The 17,404-nt window shown below is 38.0% G+C and overlaps 1 protein-coding gene across 4 annotated transcripts in view; it reads left to right on the top strand.

Moving 5' to 3' along the window:
* Positions 1-17,404, top strand: part of CPED1 (cadherin like and PC-esterase domain containing 1) — a 151,194-nt gene that overhangs the window by 52,742 nt on the left and 81,048 nt on the right. For all 4 annotated transcript variants that reach the window (XM_009687314.2, XM_009687316.2, XM_009687317.2 and 1 more), the window contains exons 8-12: positions 10,403-10,545; positions 11,830-11,902; positions 13,567-13,734; positions 14,763-14,867; positions 16,036-16,205. In XM_009687314.2, the coding sequence (XP_009685609.1) occupies positions 10,403-10,545; positions 11,830-11,902; positions 13,567-13,734; positions 14,763-14,867; positions 16,036-16,205 (659 nt within the window). The remainder of the gene's footprint in view (positions 1-10,402; positions 10,546-11,829; positions 11,903-13,566; positions 13,735-14,762; positions 14,868-16,035; positions 16,206-17,404) is intronic.

The following is a 17,404-nucleotide window of genomic DNA, read 5'->3' as shown; positions in this document are numbered from 1 at the left end:
TTTCACCTGCTATATTGCCATCACAGATATGCTGCCTTCAGTAATGTTGCAAAATAATTCAGAGACCTGTTCAGTGTATAGGAACCTCTGATCAGCAAATTTTCTCATACCAGTATAATTAAACCATTATCAATAAGAAATTGATCCACAGTTGTGGTTGACTTTGGTTACAACTTTACTGTCACAAACTCAGTATGTTAAGTGTAAAGTTTGATCTCCTACGCACAAAAAAAGCCTTTGTGGTTGCTAGAAGTAACCAGAATGTGGTGAATATGAAGGTGAGATTTTTAAAAAGATAGAGGTGTATCAGAAGATCCCCAATGATTTAGAGAAACGGTGTAAAGAAAAAATAGACGTTTTAAATAATTAAATAATACTGCAGTACTCCGCTGCTTCCTTTTTTAGTAAATTATTGTGAATGATTTTTGCAACTTAACTTTACTTATCCTAATCATAGGGACAGGACTTCCCAATGACTTTTGAATAAGCATTGGCTAAATGGCAATTCAGGAAGACTTCAAGTGCAGCTTGCTTACCAGCTGCTGAAGTTTTCTCTGGATTATACAGATTTTAGTGTCTGTGTTCAGAAAGCAAGCTAAGAAAAGAAGCTGATTTCTAGGCTGGCATGAGGATTTTGTGTGTGGTCAAGTGGTGGCAAAAGTGCAGCTCCGGATTTGGGCCCTGATTGTGACGATGCAGGAAAGGCAGGGGACAGAATAGCTTTCTGCCACACAAATATTTTGATATGAGACTTGTATAATGGCCTTATTTCCTTGAATAAATTTGGATAGCCTTATTTTAGACCATTTGTCCTTTGAAAAATTAATAATAAAATAAAGGCTTTCTAGGTAAACAGTTGCATATGGTACAATTTAAGGGCTAGGTCTCAATAAATGTGAGCAATAACTCCCTTCATATAAATGGACGTTATGCATGTGTATTGAGCAGAAGCCTGAACCCTGAATGATCTTACGTTTGATAGAAGCTCATGTGTGAAACCTTCATTTCTAATTAATTATCTCAAAGTTTGACAGGCTATGAAGTACTCATCTCCGTTGCCTAGCCATTAACCTTTCCCAGCCTGTTCCCAGTTCTTAACAGAGGAACACAATTTCATAGACTTCTAGTTTTCCATGTCCTGCATCACCTGGGGAGAGTCTCTGTGCTGCAGACAGCTTTGCACTGCCCCTGCTCTGGCTCATTGTCCATTTGTTCATCCAGAATAGATCATCAGGTGCATCTTGGGTTTAAAATCCTTGACAGGTGTTCTTGCATCACCCTAGATGTCCCTAGCTGAAAATATGCTCTTAAATGATTTTCAAATCATGCAGTAAAGTGAACATATTCAATTAAAGCTGTTTGCTATTGTTTAAGCATGCTATGGTATAAGTCGCTATGACTGTCACTGAAATTCTCTCTCTTGTGTAGTATGAATTTGAAAAATTGCATCAACAAAACCAGGCCAGGACCTGTCCAGGAAATAAGTTTTTTAACATGACCTGAAGATCTGGCTTAGACTAAGGACACTGTGAAATTTAGCTTGCAGTATTGCCCTCTCGTGGCCAATATTAGTATTACTTCAAGTCACATAAATACACATAAATATCCACAGATATTTAACGTGAAATAGAATTCAAACATTCATGCAGATAAAGAGCAAAATGTTTAGAAATAGCAGAAAGACTCCAAATTTTTCCCTTTGTTTTATTTTTGAATTGCCTACTATCTTCTGTCTTTTAGCAGGAACAAATGCAAAAGAAAACTACCATCAGCTCTTTTGTTGGATTAGATTAGAGGGTTAACTGGGAATAAAATTAGATTTGTGAATTAGGTTCTGTAAAAATTTATCATACGCATTTAGACGTTCTTGTAAGTAGCCTATGTAGAGAGTGAAGTTCTCCGGGGTTCCCCTTCCTGGAGGACAGAGCGTAACAGAGATGCTATCTCTGTTTTCTGTCCTCATAACATCTAAAACCCTATCTTTTATTTTTTCACTAATACCATATAAAAAGTGTATAAAAAGGAGAGATCAAAGACCTGTTTAGTCTAACATTCTATTTCTGGCAACAACCAAGAAAGAAAGCATTAAAAATTGTGTATTTTGTGCAAAGTGTAAAGCTTTTGTGTAAAGTGATACTCCCCCAGGCAGACTCTCCCAGTTTCTGGCAGCCTGAAGTATAAGGCACACTGAACTGGAAGTGGAATACGTAGCTTTATATTTAATAAGCTCCAGTGGAATTTTCTGCCATGCAATTTTCTAATTGATTTTTGAATCTATTTATGTGTTCGATCTTCTCAACAACCTGGAGCAAAGAACCTCCTCTGATTAGTTATGTATTGCATGAGAAAGAACTTTTGTTTGCTTTAAAAGTTCTACTTGATTATTTAATTTATGTCACTAGTTCTTATCTTAAGAGAAGGAATGAATAGTTTTTCTTTCTTTACCTTCTCTGTGTCTGTGCCAGTCTGTCATGCAGCACACAAAGAGAGTTAAAATTCTTCCTGGAGTTTTCTTCTGCTCTCCTCACTATAAGCATCCTAGTTTCTCTAGTAAGAGTTCTTTTTTCACTATCTATCTCTAGACTGATTATTCCATATAGGAAGTAGGTATGTCAGAAGTAAGCCTTTTCTCTCTTATCCAGGCCGTTAGCTCTCTGCTCTTCCTGGTCCTCAGATTTTCTGGCTCCAGCTCTTCAATCCAGGCAGCTCTGTAAGCATGCCTCTCTGTGGCTCCTAGGTTTCCCGTTCTGATTCCCCTTCTCATCTTTTCCTTTTTGCTTTCCAGATTGCCTTAATCAAGCGGAATGAGAGCAGCTTGCTCTATAACATGGCATTCCCTAAAACGAATAGAAGTGCAAGACGGGGCCCTTGATTTGTAGTGCTGCCTCAAGTACTTAGTCCTAAAAGCGGGTTTCTTCTCTCTCCTCCCCAAAGGAGACCACGTTTCAGATAGGAAAATAAAACACTATTTTTAGCGCCTAATGCATTCCTTTCTCCTCCTGTAATCTGACATGAGGCATATCTTTGATGGCAGCAACCCTGGCCAGCCAGGGTCTTTGATAGAAATAAATTCAAATTTGGGGGAAATACCTACTTCTTTGAGGATATTAGGACTCTGTTCTCCTGGAAGGAGCTTGTTGTAAAGGTCCAGATTTGCCTCTCTCAATGAGTTGAGAAATGCTGTGAGTAAATCGTCTTTACTGTTCCAGTGAGAAGTCAATGCTGGGATTAGTAAAACATTCTTAGTTCAGTCCCTAATTTAGGGACTCAGAGACCCTAATTTAGAGGTTACTGAAGCTAATGAAAAGCTCGTCATTGACTCCAGTGATCTTTGAACTTGGTCTTAAGAGCAAGTTTGCTCGTGGCCTTTTCTCCTTTTTTCACCAACTAAGGTTTAGAATAAGACATTCAGGGACAACCACTGAGATGAGTGAGTATTTGACCACTTACTTAAAACCTGAAGAAAAACAAAGAATATCTTCCATGTAAGTAAATGAAAACAGTGCTAAGGAACAAGATTTGTTTGGCCTGAGCTATTAAATAACCTTCCTTTAAAATAGCTTATATAAAGAAAAAATATGCATAAGTAGGAAATTTACTGTATAAACTAGCTGAGTAATGTCCTGGCTTCCTCCTTTATCAAGTGCCATGTCAGAGGTTCAGAGAAATGGTACAACATAATAATAAATCAGGGATGGAATAAACAGAGCTGCCTAAAGCTTGTACTATAAACTTACTTATAAATTGCTGCACTGTTTTCTCTGTGATACATTCTGGAATCATTGCTTTTGATTATGGGAACATTTTTCTTGCATTACACATCTTACAACTTTTTCTATATACTGGAGAGACAGTGTGTAGGTCTGTCTATGCTAGCAGGCAATACAGGGGATAACTCCATTGCAAAATATGTTTTCTCTGGCCTTCTGCATGGAACCAGTCTGTATTCTTGGAGGCATCTTAGATGTACAGATAACCTCCACATATGTAGTCAAAAAGATTCTTGTTTGTGTGTAAATGGATGTTTCTGTATATATAACAAATACTTACACCCAAAAGTATTTGGACTTAGTGGGGAAATATCACCAAATATAGATCTACTGAGAAGAAGAATGTGCAAAAATGAACTGATAATACAGAGCTTATACTGAAAAAGTTATCAGAGATTGATTGGGCTGATTAAAATGAAAACTTCTTCAGCTATTTTCAAAGAGAGGAGGCTACCTTAAGTTTTTTGAATCCCTGCAGGCCCAGCCAGTCAGAAAGACAATGACAATTCCAACTGCATAGCAGAACAATGTGGAGAGGACATGCTCATTATTTCAAGAAGAGTCACTTTTTGTAACTGAAGGTCATGCTTTGGTTTCCTCAGAAGCAAACATTACCCTCAAATATGTTATTGATAACCTTGTTGTCTAGTTTTGAAGGACTCAACCAGGGACCAGCAAGGTCCTTTCAAAATGTATTCATACAAATCCTGTAGTATGATGCACCAGATTCTAAAACGTAAATATCAGCTCCCATAATCTTTCATCTTCCACCTCCTAGCCTCTTGAGGTGTCATGTGGTGAGTTGAGAACTCTGTGAGTGAGTTTAGCTACATCCCCAAAGGTGAGATACTCTTGCAGGAAAAAAAACCTGAGCAGTTCATGTAGTTTAAAAAAAAATCAGGTTCGAAGAATTTTATTGATTTGTTAATGATATGTAATTAGCTGGCAACCAGCGGACTATACACTCAAAATTAATAGCAGTAATACCACAGATAAACCACAATACTAGACACTTTAAAAAGGTTAATAAACACCTATAAATTTCTAAATATCCTTCTATGTGTAATCCCATGAAGTTCTACTCACAGGCACCCCCCACCTGGTTTTGTGCACACCCAGTCTCACAGGCAGCGCGGGTTGCAAACATAGCCCCCCTCTTCTGGGGGTGCAGGTTCCCAACTTGCACATGCCTCTGGTTGCACCGATGGGTGCTCCAGCTTTATGCATGCTCAAATCATGTGTACCCATGTAGGACCCATGCCAACGCTATCTTCTAATGCACATGCCACTGAGAAAGCCCCTCGTGACATGACACGCGCACCCTACAGGTCTGTCCCTACTTGCTGCACTCTGTACCTCACTGCCTCAGCTGGATACAGGTTCCTCATGGATAGGCAGCTCTGTCTGATCTAGGCAGAAGTTGTGATGCCAGTAGGCCAGCTTCTGCCAGTGCCGGACTACGTTTTGACTGCTGCTGTTCCCAGTCCAAAGTCTTTCCCCCTGCTACAGATTTTATGCTCCTTTTATATTTTTTTTCAAGCTCACTCGTTCCTTGTTTCAAGAATCACTTTGTAATTTCCTGCTTAGAGTTTAATGCAGTCGATGCAGCTTTCCTCTCTAACGTGATTAGTTTTGGGCAAACAACTGCCTAGACAGTTTCATATATTCCAGTCACACAGGTTTTGTTATCCCGGTGATTTTGTCAAAGTTAGGCTGTGTGAGCATTCCCAGTATATACTTCTTACCTGTCTTCAGTGTGTATTCATTTAGATTCTTTAGATTCATTTGTAATCACTGGAGGGACAGAGCAGTTTCAGATTACAATTAATTTCACCATTCTGAATGACCCTTGGATGACATAAATCATGCTTTTCAGCATGTGTGTCCTGCAATGAAGTATAAAAAGAGTCTAGACATTTAGTTGATGCATAGATATATGCCATGCAGTCTTCCAGGGTGGGATTCCTCTCCAGATTACAACATTTAGATGTCTTCATGTGAGCTGTGCCTCTGAACTTCTATTACAATCAACAGAAAACTAGTCCATGCAGTCAATAAATGCAGTAGTTTTAATTTTGCATTTATTCCCATCGCTAAGTTTAATTAAGGAGAATCTTACTGTTTTGTCTTGTCGTGAGGCAGGACTGAGCTAGAAGGCAATCCCAGAAGGATAGCCACAGTTTGTTTTTACTACAGTAAAATTTATTAACATCTTCTACAGAGTATTAGAAGTATTGGAGTAGTCCAACCCATGTAGTGCACATGCTGTGTCTGTTGCTCAACACACTCGGAACAGACCTCTTAAAATAAGGGGTGGCAATAGAAGGGACTGGGATACTGCTGGCTAAATCAATTCTGTACCTTTTCTCAGGCAAGAATCCTCAGCTAATCCTCAGCCAGCTGGCCCAGACTGCCCCAGAACCTCTCTTGAGAAATGCATTTGCAGGAATCATGCCAGAGGAGTCTCTTCTTAAGGGATTGCTACAGTAACCATAACATCTAGCCCAGTGGATGGCGCACTCTTCTGCTCTCCTTGTGTCCATGAGTCTGTGCACGCAGGTTGAAAATGGGAATTCTGTTGTCAGTTAAATTGTATTTTTCCTGTGTATTGGGCCTTAAACTGTTGGTTCAGGGTATTTTTTGAGGAGTCGGTGGAATCCATGTCGCTGAGATCATAAGGCTTATTTTATTTTAATGCCTGCAGATTTTAAAAAGTGAATGTCAAAGTGGAAGGGGAAAAAGCGTTTTAGAATCAATGTTGAGTTACCCAATTAATTCATTTTTTTATCAGTAGCTTACCCTAAAGCAAAAGTAGTTATCAGATAGCTAAATGTCAGTGAGTTAATCTTAAGAATATTTATGTTTCTCGTTCATTCTGCCTTTAGAGAAAATGTGTGCTTGATCCATGTCATTTGGCTGCATTTACACATTTTCTAAAAGGCATTATATAAATATGTGCAACATACCGGTGACTGTATGCAGCCAGCACGTGGATGAACACTTGTAAGCTCCTGAGAAATTTTGTAGTTCTCTATACAATGCTGTCATTGTACAGTATAAATGTGCATGTGTGCATTAAGTTTTACAGCCTACTAAAATTTAATCTCTGTTCCTTTATTCAAAAATTTACCAGCCAGAGGTCAGCTTTCTCCCAGAGTAAATTCTTGTGATTCTCACCAGATTTTTTCCATTCTGTCCTCCTTTTGGTATTCAATTCTGCTTTTAATCAGACTGTCAATAATGAAATTGAACCTGACTGGAGCAGGTAGTTTATTTCCTTTGAAGGTGAGAGAACAAACGTTGGCAGTGGTCACGTGAAGTAACCTTTAACTCAGTGAGTTAATATTTTGCAGTTGAACACAGATATTTATAAATCTTTGTTGGGCAGTCTTTTAGGAGAACCTGAAGTTCCTGCAGATTTTCATACTTTATCACCCCAAATCCATATATCGTACTTTTTTCTCATCAGTTGCTAAGAGTTCTTTAGAATCCTTAGGAGTCAAACTTAATCTGAATCAGTTTGAATAGGATTTTTTTTTATAAATTGAAATAGAACCTGGACTATTTATTTTTCTGATGTCTTTGTTGGTCCTTAACTAAACTGACTGTATGTTTGTTTTCAGTCTTTGGCTTAGAATAACCATTGTCCTAAAGCCTGACATCTTTTATTGAGGACCTGTTGAGCAATAGGTTTTTTCAAATCTGCCTAAGGAGAGCACTATCTAAAATGCGAGTCCTGGGAGGAGCCAGCATAATTTTTATGCCTCTTCTGTTGAGAACAGTTTGCTGTTATAGCCAGCAACATGCTGTGAGTGCCTTTAGGGCCAACTAGCCTATCTTCCTCGTTCTAACTAGAAATATATATGTTATTTATCTGTTGTATTGCATGTGCCCAGGAATTCATTTACTTAGGGGAGCTTATCTGCCTGTCTTGTCCTTCCTCCTAGTATTCTCTATCTCTCTTTGTACAATTCTGCAGCTACTTATGCTCCCCATGCAGAGAAACAACACATCTTCCCCTTTAGATCCTCAGTTCCCTCAGTACTCCTCAGTACTGCCAGATTTAGGAAATTAGAGAGGAGCTGCAAGCTAGTGTAGGAGTAATGTCAGTAATATCCAGGATCTGTCTGAGAATCTTCATCTTCTTAATTTTTGTACTATTTTGTGGGAGATACACAGCTTTGGTGATCCTAGTGCTGGGGAAGCTTATACTCCTCCTCAGCCTGTTGTGGCAATAAAATAAGAGTGTGATCTGAGGATATGCATAATCTCTTTCTACATAGCAGTTCCAGAGCTCTTTTACCCTGAAGATTCATGGAATTGCAGAACAAATAGGAAATGTTCTATGACATAAAAATACAGTGTGATTAAAGATTGCAACATAATGCAAATATCCAAAGGGCAGAGCTGAGGTTATATGTGCAATCATTACTTTGTAATTTCCTGGCAGTAAAAGTTTAATTTTATAATCTTAGTAATATGCAGGGTTGTTGTTGGTTTGTTTTTTTTTTTTCCTACTGGAATTTCAAATAGCTTTGTCAGAAGCAGAAAAAAGAGTTGCGGGCATTGCAACCTTCAGCCCACATCTGTGCATGGGACACATTTCTTTCAGTTAGTAAAGCTTAGGAAGGGAACTACTTGTTAGAATAAAACCAGAGGTGATAAGAACAGAAAGACAGCCAGGCCAACTTCCTACCTACCAGTTTTTTCCCAGCATAGCAGGATGGAGTTACTGGCACTGAAGAGAGCAAAAGGTAAAGGAGGACCAGCTCATGTTAGCTTCCTTTCTCATAGCTGACTGATACAGTATCATTTGAAAACAGTTTAGTGTGGAAAGTGCTTATTGCATTAACTGCAATATGCTGCCTGAAAAAAGCTTGAAACCATTCATCCATGCCAGTGCAGACGAGTATATTTGGCAGTATTTGTGCTCCCAAGTGGAAGCTCCCACACTGTCTAGAAAATTCTTTGGACACTAGTGTACAGCAGTATGTTATAAGGAGATCTGGTGCCAGCACAGTGAACGCATCATGCTGTGGATCCAGAATATCATGTTAGATCTTCGTACGGACTTCTGCTAAAGGCCAAGCTTTGTTAATCTGTCTGCAATGAATACCTGATCATGACTGGGGAATCAAAGGCAAGTAGAGAGATCAGTCCCCTGAGTTGCTGCCTGCGTGCTTCAGTTGTGTTACCCTAGCAGGACAAGTAGGACTGGATGGTGGCAGAAAATATGTAATGGCTTTTCTAAGTCAGTTTAGTAGAGCATTTCATGGAAATGATGAGAAACTTCTTTTTTTTCTTCTAAGTAGCAGTACAAAATATCTTCTGTGTGTACCATACGTGCTTTATCTCTGAAGACAGTAATTTGACACAATATAAATGTATCTGTTTGGTAATATAGTACTACTAAACTATCTAATAGTTTTACATAGTTTAGAAATTAAGCAGTTCTGTGATGTGTGATAACTAATGGAAATACAGTTCAAATGCAGCCCATTTCTCTTATTAGCACAAAAGACTAATGCAACAAAATTGCCCCTGTGCCACTCCTCTTTGCAGCTCTGTGTTGCTCCAGTTCTGCTTCACTGAATCTCTGTCTCCAATGATGCAAAGGGTGAATGTGCATGATGATGAAAGCAGCTGAGACAACAGTTATGCAGGCCTGCCTGTGAACATGTCACTGGGAGGATTCATATAGCTAAAATCTTTAGCATATGCAAGATTCCCATCAAAACATAGGCTGTGGTGACTGATCATTTTTTTCAACATCATCTTTCTTATATGTACTGTTTAAAGCAAGGATTTACAGTCAGAGTTCAAGTGCACAGCGTGTTACTGTGTGTGCTGTTACCATGAAGTTCTACTGCTGAAGAAATTCGGTGTTGTAGTTTCTGTTGTGCAGAACCAGTTGAAAGCAAAACATAAGATTAGACTGTGCGTCAGTGATATTTTTAAAGCCATTATTACAAAGTTTATTTATCAGAGAATCACAGAATCACAGAATGGTTGAGGTTGGAAGATGAGAGATCCATGATCTCTGGAGATCATCTGGTCCAAGCCCCTTGCTCAAGCAGGGTCATCTAGAGCAGGCTGCCAAGGATTGTGCCCAGATGGCTTTTGAGTATCTCCAAGGAAGGAGACTCCACAACCTCTCTGGGCAACCTGTTCCAGTGCTCAGTGACCGTCACAGTAAAGAAGTTTTTCCTTATGTTCAGGTGGAACTTCCTGTGTTTCAGTTTGTGCCCGTTGTGTCTCGTGCTGTTGCTGGCCACCACTGAGAAGAGCCTGTTAAGATGCTCTTGACACCCTCCCTTTACCTACTTAGACACATGGATCAGATCCTCCCATCTTCTCTTCTCCTGGCTGAAAAGCCCCAGCTCTCAGCCTTTCCTCACATGAGAGATGCTCCAGTCCAAATGATATACTTATGTGTATTTATTATGATATACTTATTTGTAAACAAAAGGTCATTCTATACTGGAATGCCCTGTGGAGCTTTTAATGCTACTTTTCATTACTGTGGAAATGAATAACACTAAAGTTGACATTCTGAAGCAAGCTTTTTAATGCATTATGTTAAGCATTGCTTTAGTGTAAATGTTCAAAAATGTATGTCAACTCTTTCACAGCTGCAAAGGTTTTTTGAGATGTTCTTCAAAAACAGTTCTCCTCAGCAAGCCTTTAACAACATGAAGGAAGCTGTAAGCAAACTCCTCCTGATAACGGAGGTCTTCAGTGAATCATCTGCCTCAGGACCAAACTCTTTCAATCAGTAAGTATCTTGCAGTGGTCATTGCTATGCTGTTGTCAAGATAGCTCCTTAGAGCAGAATCACAAAATTGTAGAAGATACATGACTCTTAAAATAACAAAATCCCATCTATTTCATACTTAACAGAATGAAGTGAGGACATGTGCTGTATTTAAGGAGTAATGCTCTTTGTTGTCCAGTGTTTCCGAAAGGGTTACGATGAATACATAGGACCATATTATGTGTCCCAGTTAGGTGTGTCAGGCAGCACAAATGAAGAGAAATCACTCACAAGTGGGCTGGTACAAACATATAAAGCTGTATTTGACTTCAGCGAGCCCTCTGTTATGTGTCAACTAGTTAAAGTCGGAGTACACCCAGCCTGTTTTGATCTGGCTTGGGCAGGAAATCTGAGCAACAGACAGTTGCAAAATACTTGGTAAAATGTACCTCATGAAATATACCTAGGCAGCAATATTCACTTTTATTTGAGTGTTAAATCTTTGTGATCGCTTCTATTAGGGTGTTAATATTACTGTACATAGATCAACATTTATATGTTCTGTGTTTATTAATTAAAATTAATATTTGTTCTATATATATCACATCTCTGATATTTTTATGGCAAATAGTAAATATGTTGTTATTTATTATGTTTTAGAAGTTTCAGTATTTTGTAAAGGTATTTGAGAACCCAGCTGTTTTAGTAGCAGTAATATGAAGCTCATTTTTTGGCTTATGCAAGTTGGGAATAAAGCTTACACGGTGGATGAAAAGGGTGAAGAGGAAGTGAGGAGTGTAACAGGAGTAGATCTATTTTGACCATGATCCAGACTCCAGTATTTGTTTACCAACAGGATGGGTGCCCCTTATGTATGTAGCACCCCAAGAAGTGCTTAGAGTTCATGGCCCAGGCCTTCAAACGTCCCCACAATTACAGCACGGGTCCTTGGGTTCAGCAAGCCAAGAGTTTTGCCTGTTAGACATCTACTGCCCTCCAGATGTATCTCCAAAGTATTTGTGGGACCTCATTCCCATCAAAAGGCATTTTCTCCTCTAATGTAGTTCCCCTCCCTCACTGCTTTAGAAGTCAACCATATAAATAGTCTATAATATAGCACTTTTTTCATCAGCACACAATGTGATTCTATCTCTGTTTCAGGTTGCTGGCTCTTCCCAGAAATCTTATTTAGACTGTGTTGCTTGCTTTCTCTGGACATTTATGTATATTTTCAGTCATTACAGCATATATTTCACAATAGTAACTAACCTCACTGAGTCTGATTCCTGTTATACTGTATTTCAGATGCAGCCAATGTTTTCAAATGCTGACCTTTGATATTGGATTCAACACCTCCATATACCCAGTAGTTCTTGAGGTAAGCAAATTCCACTACATTTCTTATAGACTTTTTTGTCTCCAGGACTGCCCCAGATGTTAAAAGTTTACAAAACAAAAGAAGGATATTGCTTGACCCAAAAAGCTTTCACCAAAAACAAGACAGCAGGGAAACCTCTTTGACAGTTGCCGTCAAATCTCTGAGTAATGTCCAAGTGCATTAATATTAATTATGCATGGAAGTGGAGAGCTGCTGTGGGAGAAAGGTTATTAAGGGACAGAGTTGCTATAATGAAGTTCACCGCATTCAGACATGTGAACCTTTCAGTTTTAGCATTACAGGACTATCACCCCATCTGAACATCAGCTAAGCAATACTGACAGGAAGCACTGCGTGCTAGGAAAGTTAGGTATTAACTGTGCCAGAACATAGCTGAAGCGAAGAAGTTAAAATACCACAAATAACTTTTAATAGAAGTTAAAGGTCTCCATGAATTGTGCAGTACTTCTTCAATCCATGACCTGCTTTGACCTCCTCTGTCCTCGACTGTTGGACCTGGACTGTTCTTGAAAGGGCATAAACTCACGGTGCCATGTTTGTACCACTCCTGTCTCAGGAACAGCCCAGTAAGCCGCAACAATTAAACTACTTTCCGGCTGCTTTTCATTAGTCTTTATATATACATAAGAAATGTATAATAAAATATGTATATAATATCTTTGTCCACATTTGTCTTACACAAAAAGCTAAAAAAAAGTGTGCATAAATATATCCTGGGAAATTACAGGAGACAACTTTTTAAGGTAATCTTTGATTAAAATCTGTTCAAATTACTAATACCAACAGTGCAGTCAGTCTCTTAAATGCTTCTCAAAAGCAAGGCCCTTTAAATGCACGGGAGAAATGGACTCAGGAACCATGAAGATGATATCCTTAATTAGTCTGAAGAGGTGGTTTTAGCTAGTATAAGGAATGTGACACGTCATACTAATTTAATAACTGTAGATTGTAAATAAATTATTTTCTTCTATGAGTTGCTTAAAAACCTAAATATAAAGGAGAACGATCATATTTACCTGCCTGTAGAGTTGTTTCAACCGTCAGTCATAATATATAAATTTACAGTAAATCAAGTGTTCAATAGTTTCCGATGAAATACTAAATAATTACTGTAATAAATTAATAGTTGTTAATTACTAAGCATTAACTGACATTTTACTTTCAGTAGTGTCCCCTAGAAGCTGAAGTATGTGTACATCCCATATGGATTAAAGTTGCATTTATGTTTATGCTAAAATACAAATTTATTCATATTTTATAAATATGAGTTTGTTCTTTGTGTTTATATATCGTAAAAATTATATCTTCACCAGTAATAACTCCTAAATACCTGAGTACTGTAAGGGATATGTTAATATTTGAGCTGACATTTTAATTTTTTCATTAATTTTCAAAGCAAACACACCTAAGAATAGCTATCTTAAATGGGAATGCAATATTGTACTCTATCCGCTGGAGGTCAGCAAACATTACGGTGTGTAGCTGTTATAGAAAATGTGGTTACACATTTGCTATATTATAATCCTCTCTTATTTGTGTTATTATGACCTTTTTGTATAAATAGTTACAGTTTGACATATATAGTTATGGAAAGACTGGACTTGATATACGTACTCTAAATTACTACCTTGTTATTCCATTAGGTGCATGAAAACTTTGACTTTCCAGATGAAGATGAATCAAATATTCAGGACCAAACTTTTAGAGAATTTCTTTTTGAAGATACTTTTAAGTTTCTTTTATCTAATGAAACATCAACTTCCGATTTAATAGAAGCTTTACAAAATATATATGAATCAACTGTGAGCAAGGTAGTTAATTCCACTTTTTTCTTATTATTAATTATTTTAAAGTATTTCATTCTAAATTGCATTTCATTACGAAATCATTGATGCCAGCTTACGTAATCAAATATTTATTTAATCACAATGCTTTGTTATTGAATTCTGGGGAAATCATGAGAAAAATTGAAATTATTTTGGCCAATGGAATTTTCCTAAGCAAAAATTTCACTCTCACAGTATGTCATTCACCAAACTACAGTACTTTACTTTAAAGCTGTATGGAAAGCTTTAACAAAACCATTTCCCTGCCTGGATAATCAATTTCTGAAATGATCTTTTTTACTATACAGGTTTGTGTGTTCCTGTAAACCTAGAATATATTAACTGAAACAAGCAGATACATGATCGTTAGAATTAAATTTGGTTTCTTACAACATTGCATCTCATTTTGAATGCCAGATCCAATTACAAGTTTTTTCCCATTTATAGGGTTCTGCATTATACTTGCATCACTTGTGAAATCTGTTTCTGACAAGCTGGGAGCTTCCTTAGCAGCCTTTCTCTCAATCTGAGCACTGGTAGGGGGCATTTCTGAAGAGCCTCCTGTTTTCAGTGCTTATAGGGATAAAATTATCTGTGAGACCACTGCCAGATACAAACAAAACAGGCTCACGGGTTCTCAGTTTATGGCAGGATAAAGTGCGAAGCCAAGATGTATACACAGATACCATAAGATCACCTAAGTCTTTTTTCCTTAGGATACCAGACTACACTGCCAACTCTACGCTTGACTTTCCATATTTTGTATATTCTCTTCCCATGGTAATTCTAACACTTCAGGTTCTTTTCTACACAAAACTAATGCAAAGTCTACTTTACTGTAGACTGTAAAACGGGAAGACCTATCAAGGAGTTCATGTGTCATGAATCTGAACAAGGTTAGACCAAGTTGAGAGCTGCTACAGCTTGTCCCTTTGATCACCAAAGGGAGTGGGGCTAATGAAAGCACTTGCTTTCTGTGTTTTCATGAGCAAATGTTGCCCTTTCTTTCATAGGATGGAACCTACCAGAAAGGAGATGAACAATGTTTATCTTTAGAAGATATAAATTCAATTAGTAGTTTTGTAAAAGAGCTGAAGAATCTTGGACAATTTGAGCTGGTAAAATAAACAGTTTTGCTATATTTCATACATATTTAATGCAAATCTGTTTAACATTTCTCCTTGATTGCCTTTCTCTGCTATCACTGGGACATGCATCAAGCTGGATGGACAGGGAAGCTGCTGGGAGGTGGAGGCTATGCTAGTTTTATTTTGGAGTGTTTATGAAAATAAAAGAGAGAAAGAAATAAAATAGAGAATTGGGGTTGAGGATACATTAAAAAAGGACAGCTAAAGCAAAAAGGGAGACCAGAAAATAGAAGACAGAAAAAGAAGGAAAATTATACAAATGATCATTTAATGAGTTGGTGAGAGAAGAGAATGACAGTGAAACAAAGCAGGTGCAAGTAGAAGGACTGGAGAGAATTCACTACTCAGAATCATGATCAGAGAAAAGAATGATATATATGAAAAGGAGGCAAAGAAGCAGACGTAATATGTTATATGCCTTCTCCTTCACACTTTAAGTGAGTTCATTTCAGGAGAAGAATGAAGATTGAGGAATAAAAGCCAGTGCCCAGGAATAGACACTGCAGTTAATAAGAGAAATTGCCATGAATTGAGGAGCACTGGGGAAAAGAAAGATCAGCAACTGCATCTGTTGTTCAGAAAGTCTTCATGATACCAAAATTTCTTCCTCCTTTGATGAGCATCAAGTCTGGAGATTGATGAGCAAATCTATGAAGGGGGCTAGAAGGGCAAAGAAGTTACTGGAAGATGGGAGAACAGTGTGCAGGAGCAGGGCATCTAGGCCCATGGGAGTATGGGAGCAGGGAGTTCTAAAGAAGTCCTGGATGTCACAGGAAAGTGCAAATATAAAAGGAGCTGGCTGAAGAGAAGAACATGCTGATATTAAGAGGCAGAAAGGAAGGAATGAGTTTGTAGTGTCTGTAGGGAGACTTTTTTTTAGAGAGAAATGGTTGTCTATGTCTGAAAGTCCAGAGGCTTTGCTTCCAAAGCGTTAGATTTCCACCTCAAGACTAGTAAGTCTGATTTGCAAGGATGGGCAAGACAGTTATTTTCTAGATATGTGGAAAAGAATATTAATATAAGCATGTAGCATATAGATGCATAAATTGCATCTATACAATCTCTTCTTACCCTTTATCACTTCTTTGGAAAAAAAATATCATCACTCACAGTCCCTAATAAATGTCTCTCTTCCCAGCTTTTCCCATCTGCTGCACCCAAGATCCAAACTGTGCTGCATGACCTTTATCACATGGTAGACCCAATGAGGCGTCTTGGTTCAGTCTTTACTGTACATTGGTTGCTTTCCAGTTTACTTGAACAGTTCCAGTTCATGACAAAAGAGTCACATACAAATCTTGCAGAATGGTAAGATGGCTATTACATATTATGCATATTTTCTCAATAGATATAAATTGGAGTAGCTCCAGTGAGTGCCATGAAACTTAATCCTTCAGTAGATGCAGACAGATTTACAGGTCTTGAGATGAAGGTCCATTATCCCATTATGGAGCACTCCAGCCTTTCTGCCATTAAAGTTCCTGCTAGGTTTCCACAGAGGACACAGCTTTGCCCCGTTGTTTCTCTTTCTAACACAGAAAATTCTGGATTAGAGAATTATTTGGAGCTACAGTAAAAACATTTCTAGGAAGTACAAAGTGAATTAGGTAGGTTGTTCCTGAATAACTGTCATTAGGAATGTTTACTAGTCAAATTTTACCAGATGATTTTTTTCCTAACAAAATTAGAAGTGTTTACCAGAGTTAAGACTGTCTTTTAATTTATTGACCAATTAAAGGCAAAACTGTGAACAAAGAAGCTAAAATTTCAGGTGAAGATTTTTCCAAAAGAGATTAATGATTCTGAGTTGCTCTAAGATATCCATGTCCAACAAAAGACAATTCAAAGGGCACCCATGCTCTAAGAACCTCATTTTAGCTCTATTTTAAAAGCTGAAACATATTGTGATGACAGGCTGGATCTATCGAGCTTCTGGCAAGAGATTTTAACTTTCTTAAGGAGGGAGGGAGAAAAGAAAGAAGGGAGGAAGAATAGGAGGGAGGAAAGGAAGGAGTTAGGAATGAAGGGAGGGAGGGAGGGAGGGAGAAAGGTGGTGGTATACTATATATGTAGAATGAAATTTGAAAAAATATGTTCTCCATGCTAATTATTTCCTGACTAAAGATACTTCATGCACATTTATGCCATACTTCTTCTCTGGCTACAGACATGTATTATAACCTTTGGACGAACACGGGCTCAGGAACAGTGGCACATTAGAAAATATGTGTGCTCCATTCCACTGAGTCTCAAGTTAGAGGTGCAAACAAAATCATAGCTTCTGTTCTGCTTGGAGAATGCTATAGTCACTACATAATGTGACTGTAAGACTTCTTTAGTTTTGATTTCATTTCTCAATGAATTTGGGTGTAGTTTTCAGCAAGTCAGTCACCTGTATCTTTGTTTGCCTAGTTATAAAGTGGAGATTATATTTTCCCACTGTGCTAGGTAACTGTTTATTAATGTTTTGAAAATACAGTTCCATGAATGTGTGAAGTATGATTGTT

Source organism: Struthio camelus, chromosome 1, assembly GCF_040807025.1.
Source record: "Struthio camelus isolate bStrCam1 chromosome 1, bStrCam1.hap1, whole genome shotgun sequence".
In the NCBI taxonomy this organism is placed as follows: Eukaryota; Metazoa; Chordata; class Aves; order Struthioniformes; family Struthionidae; genus Struthio; species Struthio camelus.
Note: the sequence above shows the minus strand (reverse complement) of the source record. Positions and strands in the feature narration are given on the sequence as shown.